The 27,777-nt window shown below is 40.7% G+C and overlaps 1 protein-coding gene across 2 annotated transcripts in view; it reads left to right on the top strand.

Annotated features, from left to right (window-relative positions):
* baiap3 (BAI1 associated protein 3) overlaps positions 1 to 26,347 on the top strand; it is a 56,713-nt gene extending 30,366 nt beyond the window's left edge. Inside the window, exons 8-34 of one of the 2 annotated variants that reach the window (XM_034711570.1) lie at positions 1,124 to 1,337; positions 1,530 to 1,574; positions 2,074 to 2,151; positions 3,556 to 3,661; positions 3,826 to 3,933; positions 4,016 to 4,108; positions 5,827 to 5,930; positions 6,028 to 6,145; positions 6,313 to 6,437; positions 7,360 to 7,450; positions 9,348 to 9,404; positions 9,516 to 9,613; positions 9,705 to 9,756; positions 9,867 to 10,018; positions 10,150 to 10,273; positions 17,897 to 18,037; positions 18,190 to 18,285; positions 18,500 to 18,715; positions 18,908 to 18,976; positions 19,086 to 19,165; positions 20,642 to 20,750; positions 22,449 to 22,520; positions 22,606 to 22,689; positions 22,962 to 23,082; positions 23,159 to 23,282; positions 24,486 to 24,691; positions 24,883 to 26,347. In XM_034711570.1, coding sequence (XP_034567461.1) covers positions 1,124 to 1,337; positions 1,530 to 1,574; positions 2,074 to 2,151; positions 3,556 to 3,661; positions 3,826 to 3,933; positions 4,016 to 4,108; positions 5,827 to 5,930; positions 6,028 to 6,145; positions 6,313 to 6,437; positions 7,360 to 7,450; positions 9,348 to 9,404; positions 9,516 to 9,613; positions 9,705 to 9,756; positions 9,867 to 10,018; positions 10,150 to 10,273; positions 17,897 to 18,037; positions 18,190 to 18,285; positions 18,500 to 18,715; positions 18,908 to 18,976; positions 19,086 to 19,165; positions 20,642 to 20,750; positions 22,449 to 22,520; positions 22,606 to 22,689; positions 22,962 to 23,082; positions 23,159 to 23,282; positions 24,486 to 24,691; positions 24,883 to 24,986 — 2,987 coding nt within the window. In that variant the 3' untranslated portion in view covers positions 24,987 to 26,347. The remainder of the gene's footprint in view (positions 1 to 1,123; positions 1,338 to 1,529; positions 1,575 to 2,073; positions 2,152 to 3,555; positions 3,662 to 3,825; positions 3,934 to 4,015; positions 4,109 to 5,826; positions 5,931 to 6,027; positions 6,146 to 6,312; positions 6,438 to 7,359; positions 7,451 to 9,347; positions 9,405 to 9,515; positions 9,614 to 9,704; positions 9,757 to 9,866; positions 10,019 to 10,149; positions 10,274 to 17,896; positions 18,038 to 18,189; positions 18,286 to 18,499; positions 18,716 to 18,907; positions 18,977 to 19,085; positions 19,166 to 20,641; positions 20,751 to 22,448; positions 22,521 to 22,605; positions 22,690 to 22,961; positions 23,083 to 23,158; positions 23,283 to 24,485; positions 24,692 to 24,882) is intronic. The other variant, XM_034711571.1, reaches the window with a different exon arrangement.
* Positions 26,348 to 27,777: the final 1,430 nt, after the last annotated feature.

Raw genomic sequence — 27,777 nt, 5'->3', positions numbered from 1 at the left:
AAACAAAACAGTTCTTTGAAATACTCCTTCTCAGGGAGCGGAAGGAATTTAAAACAGTCTATGGTTCACACCTGATAAATTGTCAAGTGATTTTCCTCCCTTAAGCTCACTTCACACATCACATAGTTTTCAGTTCTTCAGGAGAAATGAGGTTTGACATGCAGTGGTTATACAATTCATTATGGTGAGAATAGTTTCACCCAGCTCACTGATTTCTATGACATCATTCTTCAACATCATATAAAATCAAGTGAAAGAAATAATGAGCAAACTATCCAGTATGTGAATAATATTTCTTTATTGAATGAGATGGAAAAGGTCAGGCTGCATAGGCTGTTTTCATGAAAGTGCTATAAGAACATTTTTCTGTAGTCATCCACATACTGTATGTACATAATGCACATGTACATGCACATGCACATTATAAGCCCTTCTTCACATTAAAACAACATATCCCCCACTTAAATTAACACAACTCACAATTGGTAAAATAGTTGACTTTAACTTTGTTATTTTCAGGAACAAATCAGATATGTACTTTTTTGCCTTTGTCACAGCATCTCAGAAGTGACATTAACTCAATCTGGATTTATCTGATCATGTCAGGCTGATTTCAAAGTTACCCTTTATTTCCAGGAATTGTATCATTGGGTTCTCTGCCAAAAACCCAGTACAGAAACGGTTCTTCTAAGGGTAACATATGACTCAATTATCTAAGACGACATGGGAGAACACAGACTCCTAGTGCTCCTCGATTGAAGCAGTGCATTTTGACATTATTGATCACAGTATCCTTCTTCATCTGTCAAGCAGACATGTTGGTATCTCAGAGAAAGCCTTGAAATGGTTTGAATCATATTAATCAGATGTTTTTTTGGATCCACAAGGAGATTTGTGCCCTCTTATGACATGGGGTGCATCAGGTATCACTTCTGGGTCCCATTCTTTTTTCTTTATTTGCTTCCCCTAGGGAAGAAAAAGAGTTGCTGTCATTGTATGCAGATGACACTCAGTTGTATGTCTTGATTAACCAAAGTGACTGCAGTAACTTAGTTAAGAACTGAATGTTTCATAATTTCCTTCAACTGTGTCTTTATCTGTGTGTTGTCCTGTGGCCTGCCAGGGTACAGCGACCCCTACTGCATGCTGGGAATCCTGGGGGGCCAGAGCCCACAGGAGTTGGACGAGAAGAAGGAGAGAAAGTTCAGCTTCAGGAAGAGAAAGGAGAAGCTGGAGAAACGCTCTAGTACGAAAGAGGTTTTACCCGCCAGGTGTATCCAGGTGACCGAGGTCAAACCCGAGACTCTGAACCCGGTGTGGGAAGAGCACTTTGTGTTGTGAGTACAGCAGTTTGACCTTTATCAGAGGAGCCTGGTGCTGGGTGTTACATTGACACGAACACCCAGAGCTGTTGGTAATGAGCAGTTCTGATCATTGTCATCTCTTTTGAAGGATCACTGAAAAAGGATTATTATAATTTTGTAATCATGGAGATGAAATACAGTCATTATTTTCTCCTTGCTTTTCAGTGAAATAGACGATGTTCACAATGACCTCTTACATCTTGACATATGGTAAGATTGATACACCTCAAATCCCTGTATGTTGCTATGCTTGTGATTGCCTCTAGATTGTTTTTATTTTGCCTTTATTTTCTTTTTTAATATGTTAGACGTGTTACATGAAGTCCACACAAAAAGTCAGGCAACAAATATTTTTCAGCTATGGTGCCAAGTATCATTTCACAAACATTTCAGATCACTGACTTGTTTTTCAAAACTGCAATTTTCCCTTTCTGCCCAAACTGGCATTACAATCAGTTTTAGAGGGCCAAGAAAATACACTGTATTGTAGGCTGAATGGACACAAACATTGTTTTTAATTTAATATGATATGAGAGCTTGTTCAAGGGAAATCATGTCATCAATACATTTATCAAACAAGTCCTGCAAAACAGTACAACTCAAAAAATGTTTCAGAGTATGCATGAAAACAGGTTGTATTTTGAAAGTGAATAACATAATTGCTGTGCACCAATAATAGACCATGCTCTAAATTGTGTTCTTCCTTCAGGGATCATGATGATGACGTGTCTGTTGCTGAGGCCTGCAAAAAGCTCAATGAAGTCAGCGGACTTCGAGGAATGGGGAGGTAGGTGCCATTATGTTATGTAATCCTAAGTGGTCATCATTTTCATCAAGTGCAATGATGGAGCTGCCTGAGCTACATCTACGTAGAACAGGCTGAACATAATTTTTTTCATAACTGGGAGTGAATTACAGAATGCTGTTTGAGCTAAATTAAGAACTGCCATTTTACCCTGTTGTCAGGCAGTTTTTCCTTGCAAGTGTTTTCAAATGTTCCCAAAGGTTCCCTTAAGCTGGACCTGTGCTACAAATAATATAACATGCACTCTTTTGTGAAGTGCCTGGTGATAACTTTCATTAGGATGGCTTGGGATAGGATGATTGGGGTGGGATTAGCTTGTTTGTTTGTTTGTTAAGTTGACTGTCTGTCTGTTTGTTTGTTTGTTTGTTTGTTTGTTTGTTTGTTTGTTTGTTTGTTTGTTTGTTTGTTTGTTTGTTTGTTTGTTTGTTTGTTGGATTGGTTGGTTGGTTGGTTGGTTGGTCAATTGATTGATTGTTTGTTTGTTTGTTAAATTGGTTGGTTGATTGATTGGACTCTTGGTTTGTTGGTTTGTTGGTTGGTTGGTTGGTTGGTTGGTTGAGGGATTGATGGGTTGGTCAGTTTGTTGGTTGGATGGCTTTTTGACTGATTAATTGATGGGTTGTTTAATTGGTTAATTGATTGATGGTCGGTTGATAGGATGGTTGGCTCATCACTTGATCAATCAATTGGTTGGTTGAATGGACTTCTGGCTTGTTGGTTGGTTGTTTGAGTGAGTAATTGATTTGTTGGTTGGATGGTTTGTATATTAATTGGTTGCTTGCTTAGTTGGCTGGTTGATTGACTGGTTGATTGGTTGGATGGATGGTTGGTTCATCTCTTTATAAATCAATTGATTGGTTGGTTGCTGGCTGGATGATTGGTTGATTGGATGGATGGTAGATTGATTGATTGGTTGGTTGGCTGATTACTTACAATTGTTTTTAACTTGACAAGCTATTAGTTAAATTCAATTGGTAAAATAATGGATCCTGGTGTCAACCTGCTTGTAAATTTCAGACAGACAGTTAGTATTTCAAACTTTTGAACCTTTTGGTCAAGACTTAAAACCAGGAAAGCCTGGCGCTTATCAAACTGTGCATACACAGCATTTCAGTCACAGCCATTGACATACTAGTAAATGGTAGACATGTTTATTTAAAACCTATAAATGTCAATCATAGCCAAGAAAATAAAGTGTGAAATGTGATTAATGGCCCCAAGGAAGAGAAAATCTGTTGGTGCTGTAATCTTATGTCATATTGAAGGAAGGTGTTAGCTAAGTGCTTTAAATGAAAACTGTTAGCTAACAGCTCTCAAAGGGAAATTATATAGAAGTCATGAAGTCAAGCAAGGCTCGTTGTCTCGCGCTCTGTGTTTTCCTGTCAGGTATTTCAAGCAGATTGCCAAGTCAGTGCGTGCTAATGGATCTGCATCATCGGGCTCTGAGGAGAACGCAGACGACTTCCTCGGATGCATCAACATCCCTTTGAACGTGAGCAATAAAGTATAACATTTGTTAACAAATTCTCATAAGTAAGTGGTGGAGAGCTACTTTAACAAATCAAACCTTAAAGAATTTCCCTTAAACTTATAATGTGAGGAATCTCCCTGAAAGAAAGTGAGCATGGTTAATATTGCGGTTTTGTTTTCCCACAGGAGATACCGGTCGTGGGATATGACACCTCGTTTAAGCTCGAACCTCGATCAAGTACATCCAAAGTTCAGGGAGAGTGTCACCTCATACTGAAGCTCTTCACCTGCCAGGTCTGTACCGTTAAACAGAGATACAGGATGCAATAGAAGATGTGAAGAATCACAACTTAAAATGTTAATTTTTGTCTTTCAGAGGGACACAGATTTGTCCAGGAAAGACTCAAATGTCTCCATTCACAAGAAGCTGCTGAGTCAGATCATGGAATATGAGCACATTCATGTAAAGGTGAACTTCTTCCACATTTTTTTACAAAGAAACCGTCATGGTACTTTAAAGTTACTCTGTTGGAGTGTTAACTCATGCAACAGCTTTTTCAAAACCCTTTTAATCATCACCTGGTTGTTTGGTTGATTGATGCTTGATTGACCTCTCAGCATGGCCTCCAGGGGCGGCTAACTGAGATCATTAGACAGTTGTGTTTTGTATGACTGCAAGGCAAGACAGCTTTATTTGTACAGCACATTTCCTGTAGTTGAACTGAGTTCAAAGTGCTCTACAGAGGAATAGAACGATTAAAACGAGTAGGAGTGGGAGATTTCATTTTCATTAAAATAATTCATCAAAATTAATTAAGATAAGGCCATCAGAGAGAAGGCAGTGGAGACAATTAAAAGCTTTAGACTTCACAGTGGTCAGAGTCTGGGCTGGTCTAGCACCATCCTGGGAGATGATTACAGGGCTTGATTTGACACTTAGTTACAGTCGTGCAAAGGTACGGGTGCTGAGGTGTCGATCATACGCAGAAGTCTCAATCAGGCTTGCCTCCTCAAAATGTTACTACGAGTCGAATCAAACCCTGTGATTGGCCCACTGGACGGCATTGTGCTTCCTGCATTTACAGCACTCCAGAATCGCCGTCTATTGGCTGTGCATTTGACCTCCTCCAACGTCTCCTTTCTGTTCTCCCTTGTAATCATTGCTGTATGATAAACAGCAACATGCATCAGCTGTAAATTAACATAATCCGTTAGGAGTTGTTGTGAAAAAGTAAACAGAGAACGTAGCAGGGCCAAAAACAGGCGACCCGACTATCAGAGTCCTCATTTCCGCGTCAACCACTGCTGCATAGGGTCAATGCAGAAGTAGTAACCAGGCTTTAGACACAAGATGAGACGTTTTAAAGTTAATTTGTTTTATTATGGTCACGTTTCTTTGTGAGGACTCTTGCAGCGGCATTTTACCAAATCACAGTTGCCAAGCAGCTTGATTTGAGAGCCGCACTAACATACCATTGCAATAATCTCACAAGCTGAATGCAAATGCATGCAGAAGCCTTTCAGCATCCCACTTTGACATTGCTCCTCTGATTCTAGCAACTTTTTTGAAATGGTAAAAAAGAATAAAAAGTCATGATTTGAATGTGACTGCGTTCAGGATAACACCTGCTTCGCTAAAAATTGAGAGGGACTGAGATCAGAGCTAACGCTGTTCTTTCTTTTCATGGCCTGAATACAGTTCTGCCAATCTTATCACTATTAGGCTGAAGAAAACTTTGCTGCATCTGTTTGCTGGATTTGCTTCATGCAGTTACACAGTTAATACAAAATACATTTTGTGCATTCATGAGAATCAGAGATGAGTCACATCAGTCTGAAAATAGCAGGAAAGAAGATTGAACAAATCAGTTCCTCATACTTCAGAACTCTTCAGTCATTGCAGGGGAAGGTAATGTGCACTGTGCATGTTTTGTTCTTTTGTTACATTGCTGAAATCTTAACTCTAAATTTGACGATTATTGGCAGGACTGATATTTCATATTTCTGCAGCCGGACTGAAGCACCGATTCATGTGGTTTGAAAAACGTGTCTGTGTAATTCTAGCCTGGATTTGTGTTTTTTATTGAAACTGCTGTCTTTTTAAGGCTCACTTTTTATGAGTATGTGCAAATTCTTACCCTTCTTATTATAATTAAAATGGCATATTCATCTACCACATAATTAAAGAGGGAGCCCTACAACTGGAACGGGCAGGTTTGTCCTGCAGCATGGACTGTGCTGACTCATCATGCTGTGCAAACTGATCTCTCACCTCTGCAGCAAGCCATTATGTGAGTAAAACTGGAGGAATGAGATTGATTAAATCAAACCTAAAAGCTTAAGAATGAGGTTAAAAAAAACAAATGCACATTATGTTTTTAATCACAGTCGTTGGCAGTGCTACAGCAGCCACCACAGGACCCAGAGGGTGTGCTACTCCCTGCTGCTGCGCCTCCTGAGGACCATCGATGCAGAGTGGGACCCTGCCGCTGTGAGAGGAGACCTGGTAGGTGCTCAGTACCAAAACATGATACAAAAATCTTTCATCATCTGGAAACAGTCACCTCATTAGCTCAGCTCTTCACTGACATACATCAAGGTTTTTGGTTCAGCCAAAAATGTCTCCCAGCCGGTGCACATGAAGCTATAACTGAGGGCCCTTCCTGTGTCCAGGAGAGGCAGCTGTCAGACAGCTTCAGGCTGTACACAGAGCACTGCCTGTGCCTGATGAAGAACATGCGTCAGGTTTTCCCCTGCACCAGCGCCGCCGCCATTACACGCTACGAGCTCATGCTGAGGTAAAGTCACACTGCCATCACATAACGTCACCTGTGGCGCCCATACATGGTACACTGTCAACACATCTCACCCCAACAGACACAGAGACATCAAGCAGACAGTCACACTCTGTGGAGGAAGCAGCGTTGTTGGGCTCCTTACTCACAGAGAAATATCTTTACCATTGCTCATTACTCATTGCAAAAAGAAGTTCCTTACACATATTGTGTTATAAGAGAACATTTATTATGACACTTATGAAAGTGACATCAACTGATGATATATAGATGATGAAATAAGGAACTTTTTGCATTCAGAATACACCAACTCATTAGCATCTCTCCTTTGCAGACATGAATTTCCACTGAAATCCATGTATTTAGACTCATTGTTGCAAGAACAACAAATACAGTGGATATCTGTACTCAGAGTGATGGTATACCCACTGAAGTCACAGTCCTTTGGCCTTAGGTTCAGGTTATCCTTGCAAAGTAAGTCATGCACCAGATTAAGGACTCAGTTCCACTTAAATATAGCCAGTAAAATCAGCTGAATATTGACCTTTATGTTGTTGTGTTAGAGAACACTTTATATTTAATGGAAACATTCTGGCACTGCACGGTGATAAACATCTCAAAGGAGATCTTTTCTACACTCAAGAAACACACTAACACTCTCTCTCACACACACACACACACACACACACACACACACACACACACACACACACACACACACACATTATGACTCACCTAACAGATAAAGCTGCATCCGTCCTCTCCTGCAGAGATAATGCAGGATCCTGCATGCTATTACAGTGGACTGAATTTAGAGATAATATATTTTGTAAATCAATTTTTGGGACGGTGTGGAGGTGTGAGATGTGGAAATGGCATTTATGCGACATTGTTGTGTAACTGGGTTTTCATGTCTGTGTGCCAGGGGGATTGGTTACATACAAAACATGCGAGCGTTTAAGACTGTATGTCCTCTTCGAAATGAGCTGCATTTGGACATCACTACTGCTGTCAAGGTAAGAATGGAAGAGTTAAAAAAAAAATGTTTTTAAAGGGTTTAAAGCAAGGTGAGTTTTTTACCCTTAGGGGGCATGAGGAGTAGAGCGCTTTATAAATGTTATCGCATAAACTGTGAAAATTAAACGCATTTACATCACAAAACTATGGGTGACATGATGCAACTTTGCTAAAGTTTGGGAAAAGAGTTGTTGTTTTCTTGTTTGTAAAATGTATTTTTAGCCCTTGACTTCATTACTATAATAATTGTTTTAATGTTTATTTAGTTATCTATTTATTTCTTGTATTTTTCTGATCTGACCCTTATTCATTTCATTTATTTTATCGCAGTGATTTTATTTCATTTTGAAGTAATTTTTTTTATAATTATGTCTTTTATTATTTTACCCATTTCTGTTGTTTTCTGTCTCTGTGTTGAAATGTGTTATATAAATAAAGTTGAGTTCAGTTCAGTTGACATCTTTAAACTTAATTGAGGTAATCTTTTAAAGGTGACATATCACGCTTTTTTCATCAATATATATTGGTCTAAGAGGTCCCTAAAACATGTCTTTAAAGTTTATGCTCAAAAAAACACTTTGAAATCAGATTTTGGCATGCCTGAAAAGTCCTTTTCTTCAGTCCTCCTCAGAACACTCTGTTTTCCCTCTGACCACGCCCCCTCCGGAAGTGGATGTGCCTCGGCTCTCCAGCACGTTGATCTAATGTTTACATGTTGGCTGAATATACACGGCTGCTCAGAGATCGCGTTACTTCAACACTCTGAATCTGATCCTGACGGAGAGGCGCCTGTAGAAGGACCTTTCTGAACGATTGGTCATAGATTTAGTGTTTCTTGTTGTTTTATTTATCAGTATGTAGACGTGTTTCTTGTTACACAGCTACGAACATGTAGCTATGTGGCTATGCTAACTAGCGCTAGCACTTATCCATGATAAATAAAAATCATCCACTAGATCTTCAAATCTGCAGACGTGGGGAGTAAAACCGACCTCTGCCAGAAAAGCAGCAGGACCTTTTATGAAGGATTGGTCACAGATTTAGTGTTTCTTGTTGTTTTATTTGTCAGTATGTCGACGTGTGTCTTGGTACACAGCTACAGCTACAGCTACAGCTATGAACATGTAGCTATGTGGCTATGCTAATTAGCGCTAGCACTTATCCATGACAAATAAAAATCATCCACTAGATCTTCAAATCTGCAGACATGGGGAGTAAAACCGACCTTTGTGTTTATTAAGACAGCCTACAACTAGCATGCCTCCCTCCTAAGCTCCTTGTTAGCACACATTTGTGCAGGTAATGAAAAACGGGGGAGGGACTCGGTATTATTTTATACAGTCTATGGGCTGAACAAGCTCCGAGCTCTGACTCCGTGACAGACCGGATATTGTTGTTAGGTAACAAAAACACGGAAGTCTGAAACGGCTCGTTTCACACACATTTACAGAAAGGTGTAGAAATCAAAACAGGGGCAGAATGGATTTTTTTCATTCTCGGGGGGTTTGTAGACATGCCAGGGACACATATTTCAGGTAAAGAACCATTAAAAAGTCCATTTTGCATGATATGTCACCTTTAACATTGCTTTTTTATCACCACTGTTTGTGGTTCAAGTTACTTTGTTGTCGTCACCCATTTTGGTGCTGTTGCCATGAATGCAGGACGGGGACTTGTAATTACATGAGGCTTTTCTAGTCTGTCTGGCCAAGCAAAGCATTCTTACTACTCGTCCATTTTAACTCATTCACACCACATTCATACACTGATGGCACAGGACCATCAAATAACTAACAGTCTGGTAATGCGTAAGAAAGTTGGGTAAATACATCAAATATCCTCTGAGCTTCTCTAAGTAATCCTGTTACTCTCTTGGTTTTGTCATTTTCTAAACAGAAAGGGAGTGCAGAGTGGTACGAGAGCTTAATTGCACAATTCAACCCGGAGGACGGAGTAAGTTTACACCCATTAGACGTACTCACGGTAGAAATCATTATTTGTTATATTTTTTGACTGTGCCTTTCTTAGAATTGATATCAGTTTGTTGTTCATATTGATTGGTAGACTCTGGAGGATCAGCTGAAGAAGCTGGTTCAGGTGGTTGATGCTGTTATTGCGGACGTGCAGAGAAGCCAGAACATCTACAACAAACTCTTCTACAGGTGAATATCAGAGCTCGACATCCCGTCAAGGAAACAAGAAGCGCTGATTTGAGTGATGGAGTTTGACTCGTCTATCTTGTATTCCCCACAGTGCAGTCAAAGTGGATTTTTTCAGCATTTCATACAGGCAGTTGGAGAAACAGGTTCGTTTTTAAAATAATGTGAAAGGTTTTTTTTTTTTTAAGTTTGCACTTTTGTTGCTGCTGACTTTGACAAAGTTTCTTCATAAGACTCTAATCCCTTTGTTCTTCAGGTAGCGGATGATATTAATGTGGCGATGGAGCGGGTCTGTGGGACTCTGGAGCAGGAGAGCTCCAGACTGACTCAAGCGATGGGAGAGACCATCTTTGAGCTCTTCATGTCCTTGAAAATCCTCAAATCCTTCCGGGACTTCCTTCCTCTTAAGTTTGTCACCAGTTTAATAACCGTTCATTTCACAGCGATAAAAAGTCCCAGACTCGTCATGCTTTTTGAAATGTCAATGAGGAGATGCTTTGCATTTTTTTTGAAAAAAGGCTTGTGTTCTTCTGAAACAGGGATGCGAAAATGTTAGCCCTAACAGGCTTTCATAACTGGTTCAAGTCCTCGATTCACAAGTGGCTGCAGATCATTCATGATAGATCCTGTGACAGGATTCGTATAGCTGTGGAAACAGACAAGGTGAGAGGCTTCTACCCTGGGATAAAAATATAAATAAATAAATAAATAGACGGACTGTGTTCAGGCTTGTAGATATTGTATGGAAAGTTCACTTAAAGAAAATTTCCAGTGGTAAACATATGATACTCATGCAACTCTAAAACGCTACAATGCACTTGTTACCAGATGCAAACTGCCTACAATACCCCAGAAAGGGCATTTAGTGTTACTTCTGTTTCTCAGATTTCTAGCAAGGCAAGGCAAGGCAAGGCAGCTTTATTTGTATAGCGCATTTCATACACGAGGGCAACTCAATGTGCTTTACATTAACACATTAAAAGTATTGGAGACATTCAGACAAGCATAAAAGAACATAATTAAAATGACAAATATGATAAAACAGAAAAGAAAAGGAAAATTAGAAATATATTAAAAATTACATTAAAATTTTAATTTAAAGTGGGTTAAAATAATCTAAGATAGGAAGGCAGAGGTAAATAAAAAAGTCTTAATCTTTGATTTAAAAGAGGTGAGAGTTTGAGCAGACCTACAGCTTTCAGGGAGCTTGTTCCAGATATGTGGTGCATAATGACTAAACGCTGCTTCACCATGTTTCGTTCTGACTCTAGGAACTGAAAGCAGACCAGTACCTGATGACCTCAGAGGTCGAGGTGGTTCATAAAGTAGTAGCAGATCAGCAATGTATTTTGGGCCTAAACCATTCAGTGCTTTATAAACCATCAGCAGGATTTTAAAGTCTATTCTCTGACAGACAGGAAGCCAGTGTAGAGATCTAAGAACTGGAGTAATGTGGTCTACTTTTTTGGTCCTTGTTAGGACTCGAGCAGCAGCATTCTGTATGAGCTGCAGCCGTCTGATGGACTTTTTAGGGAGTCCTGTAAAGACCCCGTTACAGTAGTCTAGTCTGCTAAAGATAAATGCATGGACGAGTTTTTCTGCATCCTGCTGAGACATAAGTCCTTTAATCCTTGATATATTCTTAAGGTGATAGTAGGCTGACTTTGTAATTGTCTTAATGTGGCTGCTGAAATTAAGGTCTGAGTCTATGACTACACCAAGGTTTCTGGCTTGGTTTGAACATTTCATCATTGCAGATTGGAGCTGAGCAGTAACCTTTAACCTTTCTTCCTTGGCTCCAAAAACAATCATTTCAGTTTTTTCTTTGTTTAACTGAAGAAAGTTCTGGCTCATCCAGTCATTGATTTGTTCAATGCATTTACTCAGTGTTTGTATGGGACTATAATCCCCTGGTGATATGGTGATGTAAATGTGTGTGTCATCTGCATAGCTATGGTATTTTATTTGGTTGTTTCTTATTATCTGACCTAAGGGGAGCATGTAGATGTTGAATAGTAGAGGCCCCAGAATGGATCCTTGAGGTACTCCACATACGATTTTCATCCGCTCAGATGTGTATTTACCTATAGACACAAAATAGTCCCGGTCATTTAAATAGGACTTAAGCCAATTTAGTACTGCACCAGAGATTCCCACCCAGTTTTCAAGTCTGTCCAGTAGTATCTTGTGGTCAACTGTGTCAAAAGCAGCACTGAGATCAAGTGATACCAAAACTGAAATTTTGCCGTTGTCTGTGTTTAAATGAATATCATTGAGGACCTTGACTAGAGCGGTCTCTGTGCTGTGATGTGATCGGAATCCTGATTGGAAGACATCAAAACAGTCATTTATCATTAGATAATTGTTCAGTTGTTGAAAAACAGCTTTTTCAATAATTTTACTTAAAAAAGGGAGGTTTGATATCGGCCTATAGTTGTTCATTTCTGATGCATCTAAATTGTTCTTCTTCAGGAGGGGTTTAATTACTGCTGTTTTCATGGCCTGGGGGAAGACACCTGTAAGAAGAGACATGTTGACAATTTGAAGCAGATCCGAGGTCATGCAGTCTGAAACCTTTTTGAAAAATGGTGATGGTAGAATGTCAAGGCAGCAGGATGAGGATTTCAAATGCTGTATTATATCTTGTAGGTTTTTGTAATTTATTGGATTAAATTGTGTCATAGTGATTGAGTTGTTTTTTGGTGGACACACAGATAACACATTCCCAGTACCTCGTACAGTAGTGCTGACTGCTTGTCTGATTTTCTGAATTTTGGCGGTGAAGAAGAATGCAAATTCATTGCAGGCCTTGGTAGATAAGTGTTCAGAGGCCACTGGCACAGGGGGGTTTGTTAGCCTGTCGACTGTAGCAAACAGGGCGCGTGCATTATCTTTGTTTTTGGAGATAATGTCTGAGAAGAAGGTCTGCCTTGACTTTTTCAGTTCTAGATTAAACATGTGAAGTCTTTCTTTATAAATGTCATAATGAACCTGAAGCTTTGTTTTACGCCACCTGCGCTCAGCTTTTCGACATTCCTTTTTTTCATGTTTGACCTGCATGGTATTCCTCCAAGGCGATTTTTTCTTATTGGAGACCACTTTTAATTTAGTTGGTGCAATGGAATCAATAATGTTTGTAATTTTTAAAGTGAAATCTTCTACAAGTTCATTTGCAGAGAACCTAGAGAGGGGGGTTATGGAAGAGAAAGCCTGAATAAATATATCACTGGTACTTTCAGTAATGTAACGTTTTGAGATAACCTCAGTTTGAACATTAGTGTTCACAGATAAATCACTTTCAAAGAAAACACAGCAGTGATCAGAGAGAGCAACATCAGATACCAGAACCTTGGAAATGTTTAGACCCTTGGAGATAACCAAGTCTAGGATGTGGCCCCTGTTGTGTGTGGGCTGCGTCACATGCTGAGTGAGTCCAAAGTTGTCAAGGACATAACACAGTTCTTCAGTCACTCTGTCCTCAGGTTTGTCAACATGGATGTTAAAATCACCAACAATTAAAACAGAATCAAAGTCAGTGCAGATAAGAGACAGTAGTTCAACAAGGTTATCAAAGAAATCAGTACAGTATTTAGGTGGTCTGTAAATATTAAGAAATATAGACCGAGAGGATGTATTTAACTGAAGAGCCACATATTCAAAAGAAGTGAAATTTCCATAAAACACCTGCTTGCATTTGAATAACTCATTAAAAATTATACTAACACCTCCTCCTTTTTTATGCGTTCTAGTCTCACTCACAAAAGAGAAGTTTGGAGGGCATGATTCAATGTGTACAGCTGCACTGTTATCTTGGTCTAACCAAGTCTCTGTTAAAAACATAAAATTAAGATTGTGTTTAATAATAAAATCATTTATTAAAAAAGATTTGCCTCCCAGAGACCTGATATTTAATAAAGCTAAGTTTAGTGAGTTAAAACCAGTTGTGTTATTTTTTACAGCTGTTTGTGGCTGACGAGGAAGTGGAGCTAAATTTAATAAGTTGGCAGATTTAGTCGAGTATCTTCTGTTTCTTAGCAGATTTACCCTTTTTCTATTTCCTGCCAACAGAGGAATTGAGGAGGCTACCTGAATTCCACAGGGCCCCGGATTTTCCTGGTTGAAAACATTAATGATATCAGCTTTGAAGCCTGGACCCGGCCCATATCAGTTAGAATTGTTATGATGATGATGATTCTGAGGAGGTGAAGGGGCTTTGTGAAGTTTCTGTGATGGTGGTTTCGGGCACGGTGGTGGGCTGGGGGCTGGGCGATGGGGTAGATTTAGGGGAGAGAATATGGGATTTGGACGGGGTGTAAGCTTGATTCCAACATTGACAAGCTTTTTCATCTCATCCGTAAAATCCAGGAGGGGGGAGGAGGGAGAGAGAGTGACTGGAGAGGGCGGGGAGTTGGCTGGTGTTTGGGGTGGTGAAGAATAGAAATCTCCTCCTGTTGGGAGTGGAGGCCACTCCTCTTGTTGGGGGGCGGAAGATGGCCGCAGTGGAGGCCACTCCTCTTGTTGGGGGGGTGAAGATGGCCGCAGTGGAGGCCACTCCTCTTGTTGGGGGGTGGAAGATGGCCGCAGTGGAGGCCACTCCTCTTGTTGGGGGGGTGAAGATGGCCGCAATCTAGGACGCTCCTCTCGTTGGGGGGTTGAAGTTGGCGGCACTGGAGGACGCTCCTCTTGGGGGGGTGAAGGTGGCGGCGATGAAGACTCCTCCTGGCTCAGCGATCTCAGTCGTTTTCCTCCAGAATGTGGTCTTATCTTCTGTTTTGTTTTGTCTTGTCTCTTGTCCTTGGCCAGGGAAGCTGGTGTGTGATACACAGAGTAAAATAGGTTGGAAGTGAACAATCTTACTCCTGACTTGTTGAGGCAAAATCCATCTGCCTTAAAAAGGTGTCTGCGTTCCCAGAAAATATTAAAATTGTCAATAAAGTTCACTGATTGAGCAGCACATGTAGCTTTGAGCCATTTGTTCAAAATCAACAGCCTGCTGAATCTCTCGTCCCCTCTTCGGACAGTCGGTAGAGGGCCACTGATAAACACCACAGTATCAACAGATCTGACTTTGCGCAGCAGATCAGTAAAATCTTGTTTCAATACCTCAGATTGTTGCTTCACAACATCCAAGGCCCCAGTGTGAAGAATGAGTGATTTCACCGTTGTGTGGTCAGCAACAATGTCCAGAATTTTGTCTGAAATGTCAGAGACCGAATCGTTGGTGAAGCAGAGGACTTTGGTGTTTCTCTTGCCACAGAGGCTACTGACCTCTTTCACGACACCATCGCCCACAATCAGTGTTTCAGGCCCAGTCGTCAGCTCCCTCTGCGGCCTTTTGCTTATAGATTTGGTCTCGTACCTTCCCTTGGTCTTCGAGGACACAGGGTTTCTCAGGTCCTGGGATGGAGAGTCAGGATCTTGTGAAAGTGGTGCAAATCTGTTCTCTAAATGTATCTTTGTTTCTTCTACAGGTTTGCTCTTACTAGTAGTTTTTACTGCTGTCCATGGCTGTTTCCTCCTTGGTAGGGGGGTTGAGGCGGCACTCCTTCTGGATGAGAGTGCAGGCCAGCCAGTCGCATCAGAAATCTCAGGGCGCTTGGCTCTGCCTGTTATCCGCTCTCTCATGTCCGTGGGAAACGTTTTATCTTTAGGCCTAGCGCCAAGAGTGTTCCAGCTGGTCCCAACTGCACAGTCCTCCTGTTTTGGAGTGTCATTGTTTGGGCTAACTAGCCGTGTGTTAGCAGGTACATGTCTGCTGCTCTGACCCCATGGAAGAGTGGTGTCATTCCCGCATAGTCCATTCACTTCCACATTCACTTCTATCCGATGCATCTTTGTTTCCAGCACAGCAATTTTCTGAAGGATCTTCTGAAAATCGTCCACAGTGAAAGGAGGCATTTTGGTTCCAGTTAGCTTAGCTGCTAACAGGCTTTTGCCGATCAGTAGGCCACGTTTGCAGTTTCGATAAAATGTCGAGATAAGGCAGTTGTTTACTTTGTCGACAGTAAATTATAGTCCCAGTGGTTTCTAAGTATCCTGGAGTGACTGCTTGTAGTCTCTCAGCGAAGAAAAAATAGTTAAAATGAAAAGAATGCAAGCATAAGCAAGAGCAAGCAAAAAAGCGTCTGCACTCCTCAAGAGCAGGAAGTCAAATTTTTAGCAGATTCTTTATACATTTATTCTAAGGTTTATAGTACATAGTGTAATTTACAGGATGTATTACCAGTCAAATTAAGGGCTTTAACTGAGGGGAGGGAGCTGTCGATGAATCTGACGTAACACCAGACAAACCATTGCTGTGATGGAATCTCCCTAAAACATGCACATCTGGATTTAAGTTGTCCGAAGCGATGGACAAGTTTCTACTCTTAGTATGAATTTGTATTTAACTTTATTTTACAACAATGGAGAGGGCATCAGGAAGAACCTGTTGAGTTATCATCACCTTATCGGTCTTGAAAAACTTTAACTTAGTAACTTTACACAAACACAGGACTTTATCCGCCAGTATTAATCTTACAAAAATTAACAGGCTGCACAGTGGACAGGGATATTCTTCAGAAGAGGATCAAGAATAATACATTTATCAAGAATTTGGCCCTATTTTAGTTACTTGTAGAAGTCTATTTGTTGTCTATCATCAAGGGATTTATAAAGTGATTTGTATATGTTTCAGTTCTAGAATCTAACAAAGGGAGATGATCCAAATGCAGACTAAGAAGATTTGTTAAACAAGAGTTTAAAAAGGCCAAAACAAAAAATAAATCAAAGCTCAAGTCCAACTGAGGCAAAAACAGCACAGCCACAGAGAGAATCCACAGTGAACAGGGAGTTGATGTGACTCTATGACACCGAGAGGAAGAGACACAGAGACTGAGTACACACAGGGTAATCGAACACAGGTGTTACTAATGAGACACAGGTGAATCTAATCAGGGCAATCAAACTTGAAGGAAATCCATGCTGCAACTTCTGGTGTTGAAAAATGAAATAAATATTTTAAGTGCTGAAAACGGCAGTTCCTTGAGTGTCCACATGAGGCTGGCTCCAAAAGCCAAAGAAGGCAGAAGAACACACGTGTTAAAATGTGTGTTTTAACAGCAGAATTAAACAAGTTTCTCAGCCTGTTACAATTTTTCTTTGGTCTGATGAGCTCATTTCTTCGGTTTGCAGACTTGGTACAGGAAGTATTAACGTATATCTTGTGTGTTTTGATATTAAGATTAAGAGTAATATACTGTATAGATCTTTTAAGGGGCATGGCTGAGGTAGGCTTAAGGTAGCTATTTTCCAGGAGGCTAAGAGCCTGCCTCAGATCCACCTCTTTGCCTTTGACTGAAAGGTAGATTGAGACGGTAGAGACAGCCATAGTTGGGCTCACTGAGACTACATCTGTTTTTTATGCAGTCTGTGGGAAACTATGGCTTAAATTAAGGCAAATCTGTAAACACTAACCTAGATATTGAACATGTTTGTTTTACTGAGTGGTCTTTGCTGCCGCTCTCCCAGCCTTCGTTTGTCATGTATGCACCCTAGACTGTATAAATAATGGACGTAGTATCCATGATGTCACCCATCTGTTCCTGAGCACTGTTTTGAAGCCAGTCGTCAGCAGGAGCCATACTGGAAATGCTGAACTCATCCAAGAGTGTGACGTAAAGAGGCAGGGTTTGAGCCTCCTAGCCAACAGCTGTGTTCCCGCCTGTCAATCAAATCAGTCATGTCCTTATTAGGGCAAAAACTTGTAATCTTAATACCCCCCCCCCCCCCCCCCCCCCCGTACAGTGTGTGCCAAAAGAGAAATTAGCGTATGTGGTTTCCGGTGTCTCCGCAGCCAGCCTCAAGCGGATTCTCGATGGATTGCAGTTTATAACACTTCCGCATGGGCTTCAGATTTTGAGACCAGAGGTTGCCGCTTGGTATGCACATGGAAGAGGATGTGCTCTCCCCACTTCAGGAGTTTGGCATTCCACATAGGCACATGGAAGGGAAGGGAGCTCCCAGAACAGAGCCACACCGCCAAATATAATTTATTGCATGGGAATAATTAATTCTCTTTGACGGGTGTGGTTCTGGCTGAAATAATGTTAAGGTCATACGATTTAGGTACCTTCATACGCAGCTGTTTGATGTTTATGACTATCTATACTGTTGCCTCAGTCAGGAGGAGATGTTGTGTTGCCACCGTTGTGTAATAAACAAGTATTCATTTACTTTTGAATAAGCATTTAGGGATGTTTCGCTCTAACATGTTGTATGTTGTGTTTGTCTGTGTGGTGAGATCAGCTGGAGACTGTGCAGCAGGCCAAACACAGCTCCTCAGCAGTGGAAGTGGCAAAATGTTTCAGCCAGGTACGTGAGATCTGGCTCCAGCTGGCTTGGCCCGACTCTGCAGGGGCCTTCATCTTTATCACGCGTTTGACAGACGTAAGTACCACCTTCAGTGTCAATCAGCATACTCCTGTACGCACACAAGAGCACGACTCTGAGCTCACCATGCATGTTTCTTTATAGACTTTGAATCAAAATCAAAAAGGAAAAGATTGAAAACTTAAAGACTCATATTTCATCTGTCACAGAATTTCTGCAGTGAGGCCGTGTGCTACTCTGAGATGATAACTCGCAAGATCGAGAGGAACCAGCTGGGCAGAGACCACAAGAGCTTCACAGTGCAGGTAACGCCTGTAGCGAGACAGAGCTGAGGGTGGGCGCGCAGTGACGTGGGAAGTAAATGTCAGCAAGTTTTCTCCCTGGCAACACAAAGGCCTCAGCAGGAGATCAGATATGTTTACACGCCAAAAAAATGAAGCAGTTGCCTCTTGTCGTCATCAATCATTCACACCTTCACCCCGTTCCTCCACTTCTCTCTTCCTCCTCGCTTTCTGGTAGCTCTGCATCGGGCTGAACAACACGGAGCATGTGCGTGTATACCTGGGTCATCTGCCCCGTGACCTGGACTGGCAGGGTGTGGAGCGGGCCATGGAGGAGTCCTGTGGGGTGGACGGGAAGGAGCAGGTTTACAAGGCACTCAATGGGCAGCTGTTTAACATGGACCTGGACCTGCAGAGGGAAGCCAAACGACTCATTGCACTGCTCACTGACAAGGTGCCTTACACACAGCACAAATACCTCACGCAATTTATCACTGCCAAAGGTAATCAAGAAAAAATGATAGAAAAGCCCAACTGTGAATGTATTTTAGCAAACTTTTTACCTGCACTTAAATTGTGAACATGTGCACACACTTGTAAACATCTGCACCTGCACGTACATGTATGAGAGATGATTTCTGTGCAGATGCTGCCTGAGCTGCGGAAGTACATCCAGCACATCAGCCTGTCTCCAGACTCCATCAAAAACGAGGATGTAAGGCCCAGTGGTGGTGTTCTGAATCATTCATTCTACTATCAGTGTTTGTGTGTTGAAGCTGTGAGTACTTATGTGAAGATTATGTGGTGATGTAACCTCCTTTCAGGCTGTGGCCCCACTTATGAAGTACTTACAGGACACTATGGGCATCCTCACTGAAAACCTTGTGAAGGAGAATCTGACCAGGTAATTATTTTCTCCTTCTCGTTTAAAATGTTTCTTTTCACAAGGGACAGTGAGCATTTATTTTAATATCTAGTCTGGGTAAAGAGTGTGGCACAATCTGCCTGACAGTTTCCATCTGGTGTGCCTGAGCAGATAATGAGAAGTGTTTAAAAAATAACAATAATCATAGCTAAATTATGAAACTAATGGGGCATGTAAAACTGACAACAGGGACATGTGGCAGACAATACAGGAAGATATTAGGTACACATACAATGCCTCCTGCTAGAAAAAAATGTGCTAAAAGTCTTTGTTTAAATTTGTGTTGAAAAGAATGACAGTAGCATCTTAATTTTTAGATAATAAATTGAGGATAAGCCATCTTGCACATGCATAAAACAGAGTATCATCGGCAAACAATTGATTTTGAGAAAAAGTCATCTAGTGTATGGCCAAATAAAACCATCTCTGATTGAAAGAGAAGAAATATTTTCAAGATGAGAACAGTGAAAATGTCTGCACATCCATCCATTTATACACAACACTGACAAAATGTAAATCTGTCATCATCGCGTAGATCTCTATTGCTTTGTCCGTCATCCTCCTGTAAACATTACACTGTAACATTCTCAGCTTGCTTTCGATGTCGTGTCCTGCCTCCCATGACTCATCTCCCCCCTCCTTGCCACCCTCTTGGATAGCTTCGGAAAGTTTTTGGGACAGAGCTTCTTGAAGTTTCTTAAGAATTTCAAGAGTGCATATTTGAAAGAGGCTATGGGTTCAAGCATGATGTGATGAGCTATTTTGAAATGTGCATCATCAAGCTTATGTTCTGTCTCATTCCTTATCTTTTGGAACACGAATAAAGCAGAGGGTCATCAGGAAAAATTGAACCCCTAAACTAAGATAATTGTTTTTTAGATGCAAAGATCGAAGTGTGATAAAGACCATTTTGAAATATGCACTTGAGCTTATTTCTACTAGGTATCATCAGCAAAATATCAACATTTTATTTCTTTGACACAAAGATTGAAGCATGATTAGATTTGCAATCTTGAAGGGTGCATGTTTGTCTGTTTCCTATTGTGACATACAAATAAAACAGTGTTGTCTGCAAAAAGTTGACTTTCAGACCAAAATAATTAGTATTTGACATGAAAACTTAATGATATATCTTAAAATGTTCACCACTGAGCTCTTATCCAGTCTATCTTGTCTTATCCTTGACTTCTAGTGACAGATGTTTATGACACTTGAAGATCATAACAGACATATACTTCTGTCTCACTATTCAACTAGACTCAGGGGCTCCTATCCACTTAATCCGTTTTGATGAATTGGTTTTACAAGGAGAGAGCTGTGACCACTCGGAGATATTTTGCACTTAAACTCATCATCAAGCTCTTATCTGTGTTAACATTCGGGCCTAAGTGAGGGCGCAAGAGTGTAATTGAAAGTGCTGAAGAATACAAACGTGTCGGGGTTTCATTCTCGTAGAGTTCTCCAAAGCATGTGGGAGCTTCTGCTGCGGATGATCCTGGATGCAATTGCAGAAAACCGTGGTGTTCAGGTGGAGTTCTACAACCGCTTCCAGTACACAGTAGAGGTGAGTGATCACTAAACTAAATCATGGAATAGAAGGTGTGCATGTGATGTTAAGGGAGGCAGATTAACTGCATATCTAATGAGTGGCAGAAAGCATGTAGCACGTTAGGTAGAATAGAGGTATCAGCTTCCACATGAATGCTGCAAAAACACATAGACCTTTCTAAATAACGGTTTAGGGATGAACTAGACTGTTATTGATTAAATCTGAGTTTTCAAGGTCATGAAGCTGGCTCTCTTTTTACCTGCTAACTTACTTTACAAAGCTTTCCTGGACTACACCAGGTTGTGTTCAGAGTTTTCAGCTTTAAATCAGCTAAAACATGCAATTCTATCAATAATCATGACATTCTGATGTTCTCTGTGGGCTGTTTAGATCTTCAGCTAAAAATCATGTGTAAACAGAAACATCTGAAACTGTAACATTACATTAATGAATCTACGTAATGAAGCCATGCAGTTACAGTAACACCCATGCTCCTTTAATAATACCACAGAGCCTCTGGATTGACCCCCTGTCAGTCTCTCTCCTCTTGTTTTTACCTGTTTACTTCAAGTAAAATTAAAACTTTCAATTTCAGCAGATTATCTGTACAACAAAAGAACAATCACAGCACCTCAGAAGCTAAGTCCTACGCTAAATCCTAATATCCTGCAAAGTCTGTATGAGGCTAGTTTTTCCATGAAAGCTACAAAATATTAAGTCACTAGATATTTATCACAGGTGATATCAAATTAATCATTTTACACAACTTCCATTTAAAAAAAAGTTAGTTATGTCTGTTTCATGAAGTTAAAGTATCAGACTTATGGCAGATTAATGGACCCAAAATTCAAGCCCACACAGGGAAGGTGTTAAAGGCAAAGTGTAATGGCAGTCCATGTTGGTGCAGAATAAATCAGTCCATACAGCAAACAAGGGTCAGGCAAAAAAAGTACAAAAAAAAGGCAATTGTCAAACACTGGAAAAAAATCACAAAAAAAAAAAGCTGGAACGAGGTGACACAAGGAAGACACAGATGAGAAAAAGGTGAGCACAATCAGAGCGGGGCAGCACAAGGCGGGAAAAACACAGAGACAGAGACAAGGGTATGTACCAAAATAAAACAGGAAATGACAATAACACCAAAAATGAAAACATGACCTCAGGTGACTTGATAGACCATGTTGACAATCATTTTCTGATTGAACAATCATGTTTTACTCTGGGTTTTGTTGTTTCCACTACTGAAAGCAGAATTCTTTGCCAATCAGTGCAATTGAGGGGGCGTGTCCTGGTTTTAACGCGATGCCTCTTTAGACTTTTCGAGGAACAGATTTTGTATCACTAATGTTATCAGCAGCCTTTAATCAGTGCTAACAGTACTTGCAATCAGTAGCATAAATTAGATCTTTAGAAAGCCACCAGATGATAGTACAGATGCAAAGCGAGCTCCTCGTTGATGACAATATGGCACGCTGTATGTATACTGTACGCTAATGCCAATTTGACCAGCTGGCGTTGGATGTGACAGATTTGCATGAGATGTTGTGATTTGATGCACAAGTGGGCTGAGTTTGGCAGACAGATATGGTGTTTGCTGTCCAGAGGTTTCACGCTGTTTGTGTGCACGACCGACATTTGAGGGCTGAATGTTGTGACTCCAAAGCTGACATGTAACGTTTATTCTAAGCTTTAAAAATTTCTCACTCGCTTTAGACCCTGTTGCAGTTTTTCCATGCAAAAGGAGAGGGTCTGTTACTGGAAGATATGAAGAGTGGAGAATACAAGGTAGGACTTCTCGGAAACAAATTGTATTATTCAGACCATTTATGATTTTTTCCCCTCCTTTCCTAACACACTCACCCTGCCGTAGGCCCTGGAGGAGGAGCTCCGGCTGAACAAATGTTCCTCATTTGAGCTGATTGAGCAGTACTATCTGGAGAAGATTTCCCTGCAGGTGTGTTTCAACTCCCTGGGCTGACAATTTCATTTTAGCTCCGAGTTGGACAGAGATGTATTGATTGGACAGCACGACACTCTGTCATCTCTGTTTTTCCCTGATTGAAACTCTGTTTTCCTCCTGGATGCATGAAAAAGAAGATGCTATCTGTCTGTGCAACCTTTTTAATTTGAAGGACAGCACTGAAAGAAATGTTCTAACTTAGATAACCAAAAGTAGTTGTGCTTCTACATTGTACTCTTGTGAAAAAAACATGTGAAATGTTTCAGAAAACACTCAAACACACCCGTTATGGTCGGATCAGTGTGAAGTGCTACTATGATGCGCCAGAGCAGAGACTGACGGTGGAGATTCTGCACGCTGCCGACATAATTGCACTGGATGCCAATGGTAAAAACAGTCAGTATGAAATACAGGGTTGTCTTTGAAAGTCGATTTATCAGTCACTCTTTCTGCCACCCCTCAGGTCTGAGCGACCCATTCGTCATAGTGGAGCTCTGTCCTCACCACCTGTTCCCTTTGGCGAAGAGTCAACGCACCCAAGTCAAACTAAAGACACTTCATCCAGTTTTTGATGAACTCTTTCACTTGTGAGTTCTTCTTGCCTCTCCATCTCCTTTTTGTTAGTCAACTATCTGTTGTTAGAGTTGTTTTGTAATAAACCTCTTGAAAAAAGCACTACATAGCTTTTTTCTTACATTCAATAAAAAAATAACATCATCAGCATAATATTGAAAATTCTTTGACACAAAGATTGAAGGATGATTTGATGTTCCATCTTGAAGGGTGCACAGCAGAATTCATGTAAAACAGAGTGTAGTCAGCAAAAAGTTGACTTTCAGACCAAAATAAGTAGTTTCTGACATGAAAATTTCAGAAGGATTAAAAGATACATTTCAAAATGTTTATTACATGATGTTTATTAAGTTGTTTTGTGTACCGTTCCTTGCCTCTCTGTTCGTCCATTCATTTGTCATGATTCATTCCTGTCTATCTGTCCATCCTTCTCTATATGTCCATGCAGTTACGACAGATGGCTGTCTTGATCTGCTCAACGTTTTTGCCTGTCCCTGTGTCTTTGTTTGTCTTTTCATGTCTCTATATCCCTTCCTGTTTTTCCACCTAACCTTCTTCCATAATGTCTTGAACAGTCTAGTTGTGGCATCGATAAATCTGGTTCTGCTCAAGTTGTCTGCCTGATTTTAAAAAGGTTTTCTTTGCCACTCGTTTTCATTTACTCACTTCATGTTTCCATCTGCTGACAAGCTTTATGGAGATTTCAATTTCCTTATTCAGCAAGACCAAGCACCTGCCCACAGCGCCAAAACTTGTGGTTTGCTGACTGTGATGTTAATGTTCTTGATTGGAAACCAACTGGCCTGTTCTGAACCCCATAGAGAATTTCTAGGATATTTTTGTCTGAAGGAAGATCAAAAACACCCAACCCAAATATTAATCTGCACATACACACATACACATTTAAATAATTTTCAGAAATTTTACTTCTATTTTTTTAATAATCAAATTAAATAAATCCTTTTTGTATTGATCTTAATAGCGTCGGATAATTTGGCATATTAGATTTTTGATTTTCGTGAGCTATAAGTCAAAATCGTCCAAATGAAAACAAAAAGGCTTGAAATATTTCACTTCATGTGACAAATACAATGATGTATGAAGGTTAACCTTATAAAATTACAAATCTATATCACAAAATTCATAAAATTATAATTCCTTGAGATGCACCTATGCAGTTTAAATAATATAACACGTTCTTGGTTCCTGTCTTCCAGCCACGTCAGTCCTGAACAGTACAGACACAGGTACGCCTGTTTGACCTTCACTGTGATGGACTATGACTGGCTCTCCACCAACGACTTTGCCGGTGAAGCTGTGGCTCCTCTCAGCGACTTCTGCTGGCCTGGGAGGCCGAACGCCTCAGCAGCTGGCAAGAGCGTCCAGCCTGCCATCCTTCACTTGTCTCGCAGTAAACCCAGTGGTACGTAACAGCTCCTGGCTGTATCAGTTTCTTTTTTGTTTCACACAAACATAATATCAGCTTCCTGGGAGACCTAGGGGTATAGGTGTGGGTTTCCAATTACTTCTCCAATACGACATGAAAAGCCATTCAATCTAGAGATATTTGTGTCAGGTGCAGAACTACTCTCATCTGTTTGCTCTCCCCTCCAGAGAAGCCAATCATGAGGATGCTGGATGCCCGCATTGGAGACAGGGAGGCTCAGGAGTTTGTCCGCAGGCTGAAGGAGATTGAGAAGTCAATGGAGGAGGAGTAGGAAGCTGTCTGCACTGCCTGTAATAATGTTTGCCAACCACGTCTTGTGACATGTGCTTTTGAACCGGTACAATGTTTACAATATTTGAATTTTTTTAATGTTATTGTTTGTTCAGTAATTATACCAAAATGTAAAAGAAAAATGACGAAATAGTGAAGCTTATCGCTGTTTCCTAACTGGGAGATGAACATCCTGTCACTGTGCCACCCTACTCTGTCTCAGTCAGACTATATTTTAAAACGTAATGGATAGTTGATCCTGAATGTTACTAGTCTATATTTTTTGTAATCAAGTAATTGTTATATTTGTTGTATGATCTTTGATATTATAGATTTAACATAACAGAAATATTTTGTGGAAGTAGCTTATGTATCCAAGTCAAAGTCTAAAAGTATACCTCAGATATGCTCATTTGTTGCAGGGGTTAATTCATAAATTTAAGGATTTTTCATATTCTCTAAGATTAATTGATTGAAAAGCGTATATGGGATAATCCCATGTTGACTTTCCTGATCATACGTAGGCTGAGAAGCAAGCAGTTAAAAATAAGAATACCAGAGTGATGGAAAAAAAGGCCACAAGATATAGCTTTGGGGAATACTATGAGACTTTGAGTTTTAGGGCCAGTCAGACAGCAGCTGCCATACAGTCCCCTGAGGCGACACACCACAGCGCTGGTTCATTTGGCTTTTCAGATTGCTCTTCGCAAAGCTCCTGATGGGTCACTGAAGAGGCCAAAAAGCGTGTGGTGGGAAGACAAATTCTTTCAATCGAGCTCCTCCGGGCTGTCTTACAGCCTCGAGTCAACATCTCTGCAGAAATTGATGTGACAGTTTTGTCGGCGGCGTGCTAATTTAAAGTTGTACAAACTTAGAACGCTGACAGAAACAAATTCTCTCTGTCGTTTGCCAGAGCGGAAAATGTATTGATGACAAGGTTCATTCAGAGAACAGTTGAGAAGAAACCAACATTTTAAATGCTTCAAGTAAGTTACAGTTAAAGTTGCTGTTGGTAGTTGTGATATAAACATCAGTTCTGAGAGAGATTTCAAATGTCAACACTACCCCTCCCCTCTCTGCTGTCGTAACCCCACCCACAAAAGATCATTGTGCGCGTTCTATGCATAGACTGTATAAAATATGGACGGAGTATCTGTAACGTCACCCATCTGTTTCTGAAGCGCTGTTTTGAGGGCAGGCGGCGGCAGCAGCCATATTGCTGCCGTTGTGCGATTGTGACGTAAAGAGGCAGGCTTTGAGCCTCCTAGCCAACAGCTACAGTGTTCCAGCCTGTCAATCAAGTCAGCTGTGCCTCTCATTGGAAGACTCGTAATCTCAATATCTTAGAAATTGCCGCGTTAGAAAAAAAATTCACCCCCCATACAGTGTGTGCCGATCAAGAAATGAGCTATCCAGACTACACTCGTCTTTTCTACCAGGCTGTAAACATGTTTATTTCTGCTGTAAAGATCGGCTTTTTTTTTTTTTAATTGGTGTGTTTGTGGTTTCCAGTGCTTCCAGAGCCAGCCTCAAGCGGATCCTCGATCAACTGTATTTTTAAACACTTCCGCATTGGACTCATATTTCTAGACTGGAGGTTGCTGCTTGGTTCTATGAGGAAGTAGTGGCTTCCCAGCTAATCAGGGGGACGTAGTGGGGCCGCCACTCGACCAATCAGGACAGAGGGTTGGGGAGTAGCTCTGATTGGTCCGTGATAACAGGAACAAGGGGAATAATAACATTGCTGGATACAAAGGCATTGGAAAACACAGCGATTTTGCCATAATCTCAAATTACTTCACTTACAGATGAGTACCGATTGGTATTATGACCTTTTCTCCAAACCCAGCAGAAAAAAAGTACAGTTTTTTACACCATTCCTACCAACAGCAGCTTTAATGAGCTCATAATCGCTCTGCTAGCAACTGAACCTTAGCAGTGTGGTCGCACTAGCACAAAATTAAAAGGATGTTTGAGTGTCATCATAAGGAGATTGACGCAGCTCTCTTTTATTTAAAGGTATTAGGAGCAAACACTAGCTGCTGGTTAGCAAAACAAAAAAACCTGTGAAGGTTAGCCTGATGCTGCATTTATGTTTAGAGAGGTACTGTAAAGGGAAACTGTGGGAGTCCGATACATGACCACCTATACATGCTGTATCTATCTTAATGATTTGCTAACCAGCATCACATCTTTATCAGCATGGTTATTAGCATATTTATGCTAGTTTTTGCATTAATTACTATTTAAAGACAGTTATTTTAATGAAAAAAATGTACAAAAAAAATTCAATGGAGCAATTTGAAAAATGTGAGGTATTGCACTTATTTATAGAAATCTATTTATGCTTAATTTGTAAGATGAATTATTTCTCTGCTTCACCTCAGCGATGTAGCATTATCTAGATCCATTCATACTTTCATGGTCGAGGGAAAACACCAGGGGACCCTGATTTCTGATAATTAGACAGGAGAAAAAAGCACCCTGTAGTCCCCAAAGATAACAGAACGTGTGGCACGCTGGGTGGTCCTGTGTCCAGATGGTAGAGCTTCAAAAACATTTATTAGGTGAAACCCAGCTAATTGCAGGTAATGAGCTCATGTAGCGTTCACAGATAGCCAGCAGACACAGCTAAGCCTTTCTTGTCCTGATGATGAATTGATGCAAGCCCATTGCAGGCTTTTAAGGATTAAAATTTGAGCTTGAACCTCAGTGTGAGGCTTAATCTCTTGGGTTAAAGAGAGAGAGGAAAGCACAATGAACCTGTGCAGTAGCATAATTATACCTTAGGG

This window comes from Notolabrus celidotus, chromosome 20 (genome assembly GCF_009762535.1).
Source record: "Notolabrus celidotus isolate fNotCel1 chromosome 20, fNotCel1.pri, whole genome shotgun sequence".
Classification (NCBI taxonomy): domain Eukaryota; kingdom Metazoa; phylum Chordata; class Actinopteri; order Labriformes; family Labridae; genus Notolabrus; species Notolabrus celidotus.
Note: the sequence above shows the minus strand (reverse complement) of the source record. Positions and strands in the feature narration are given on the sequence as shown.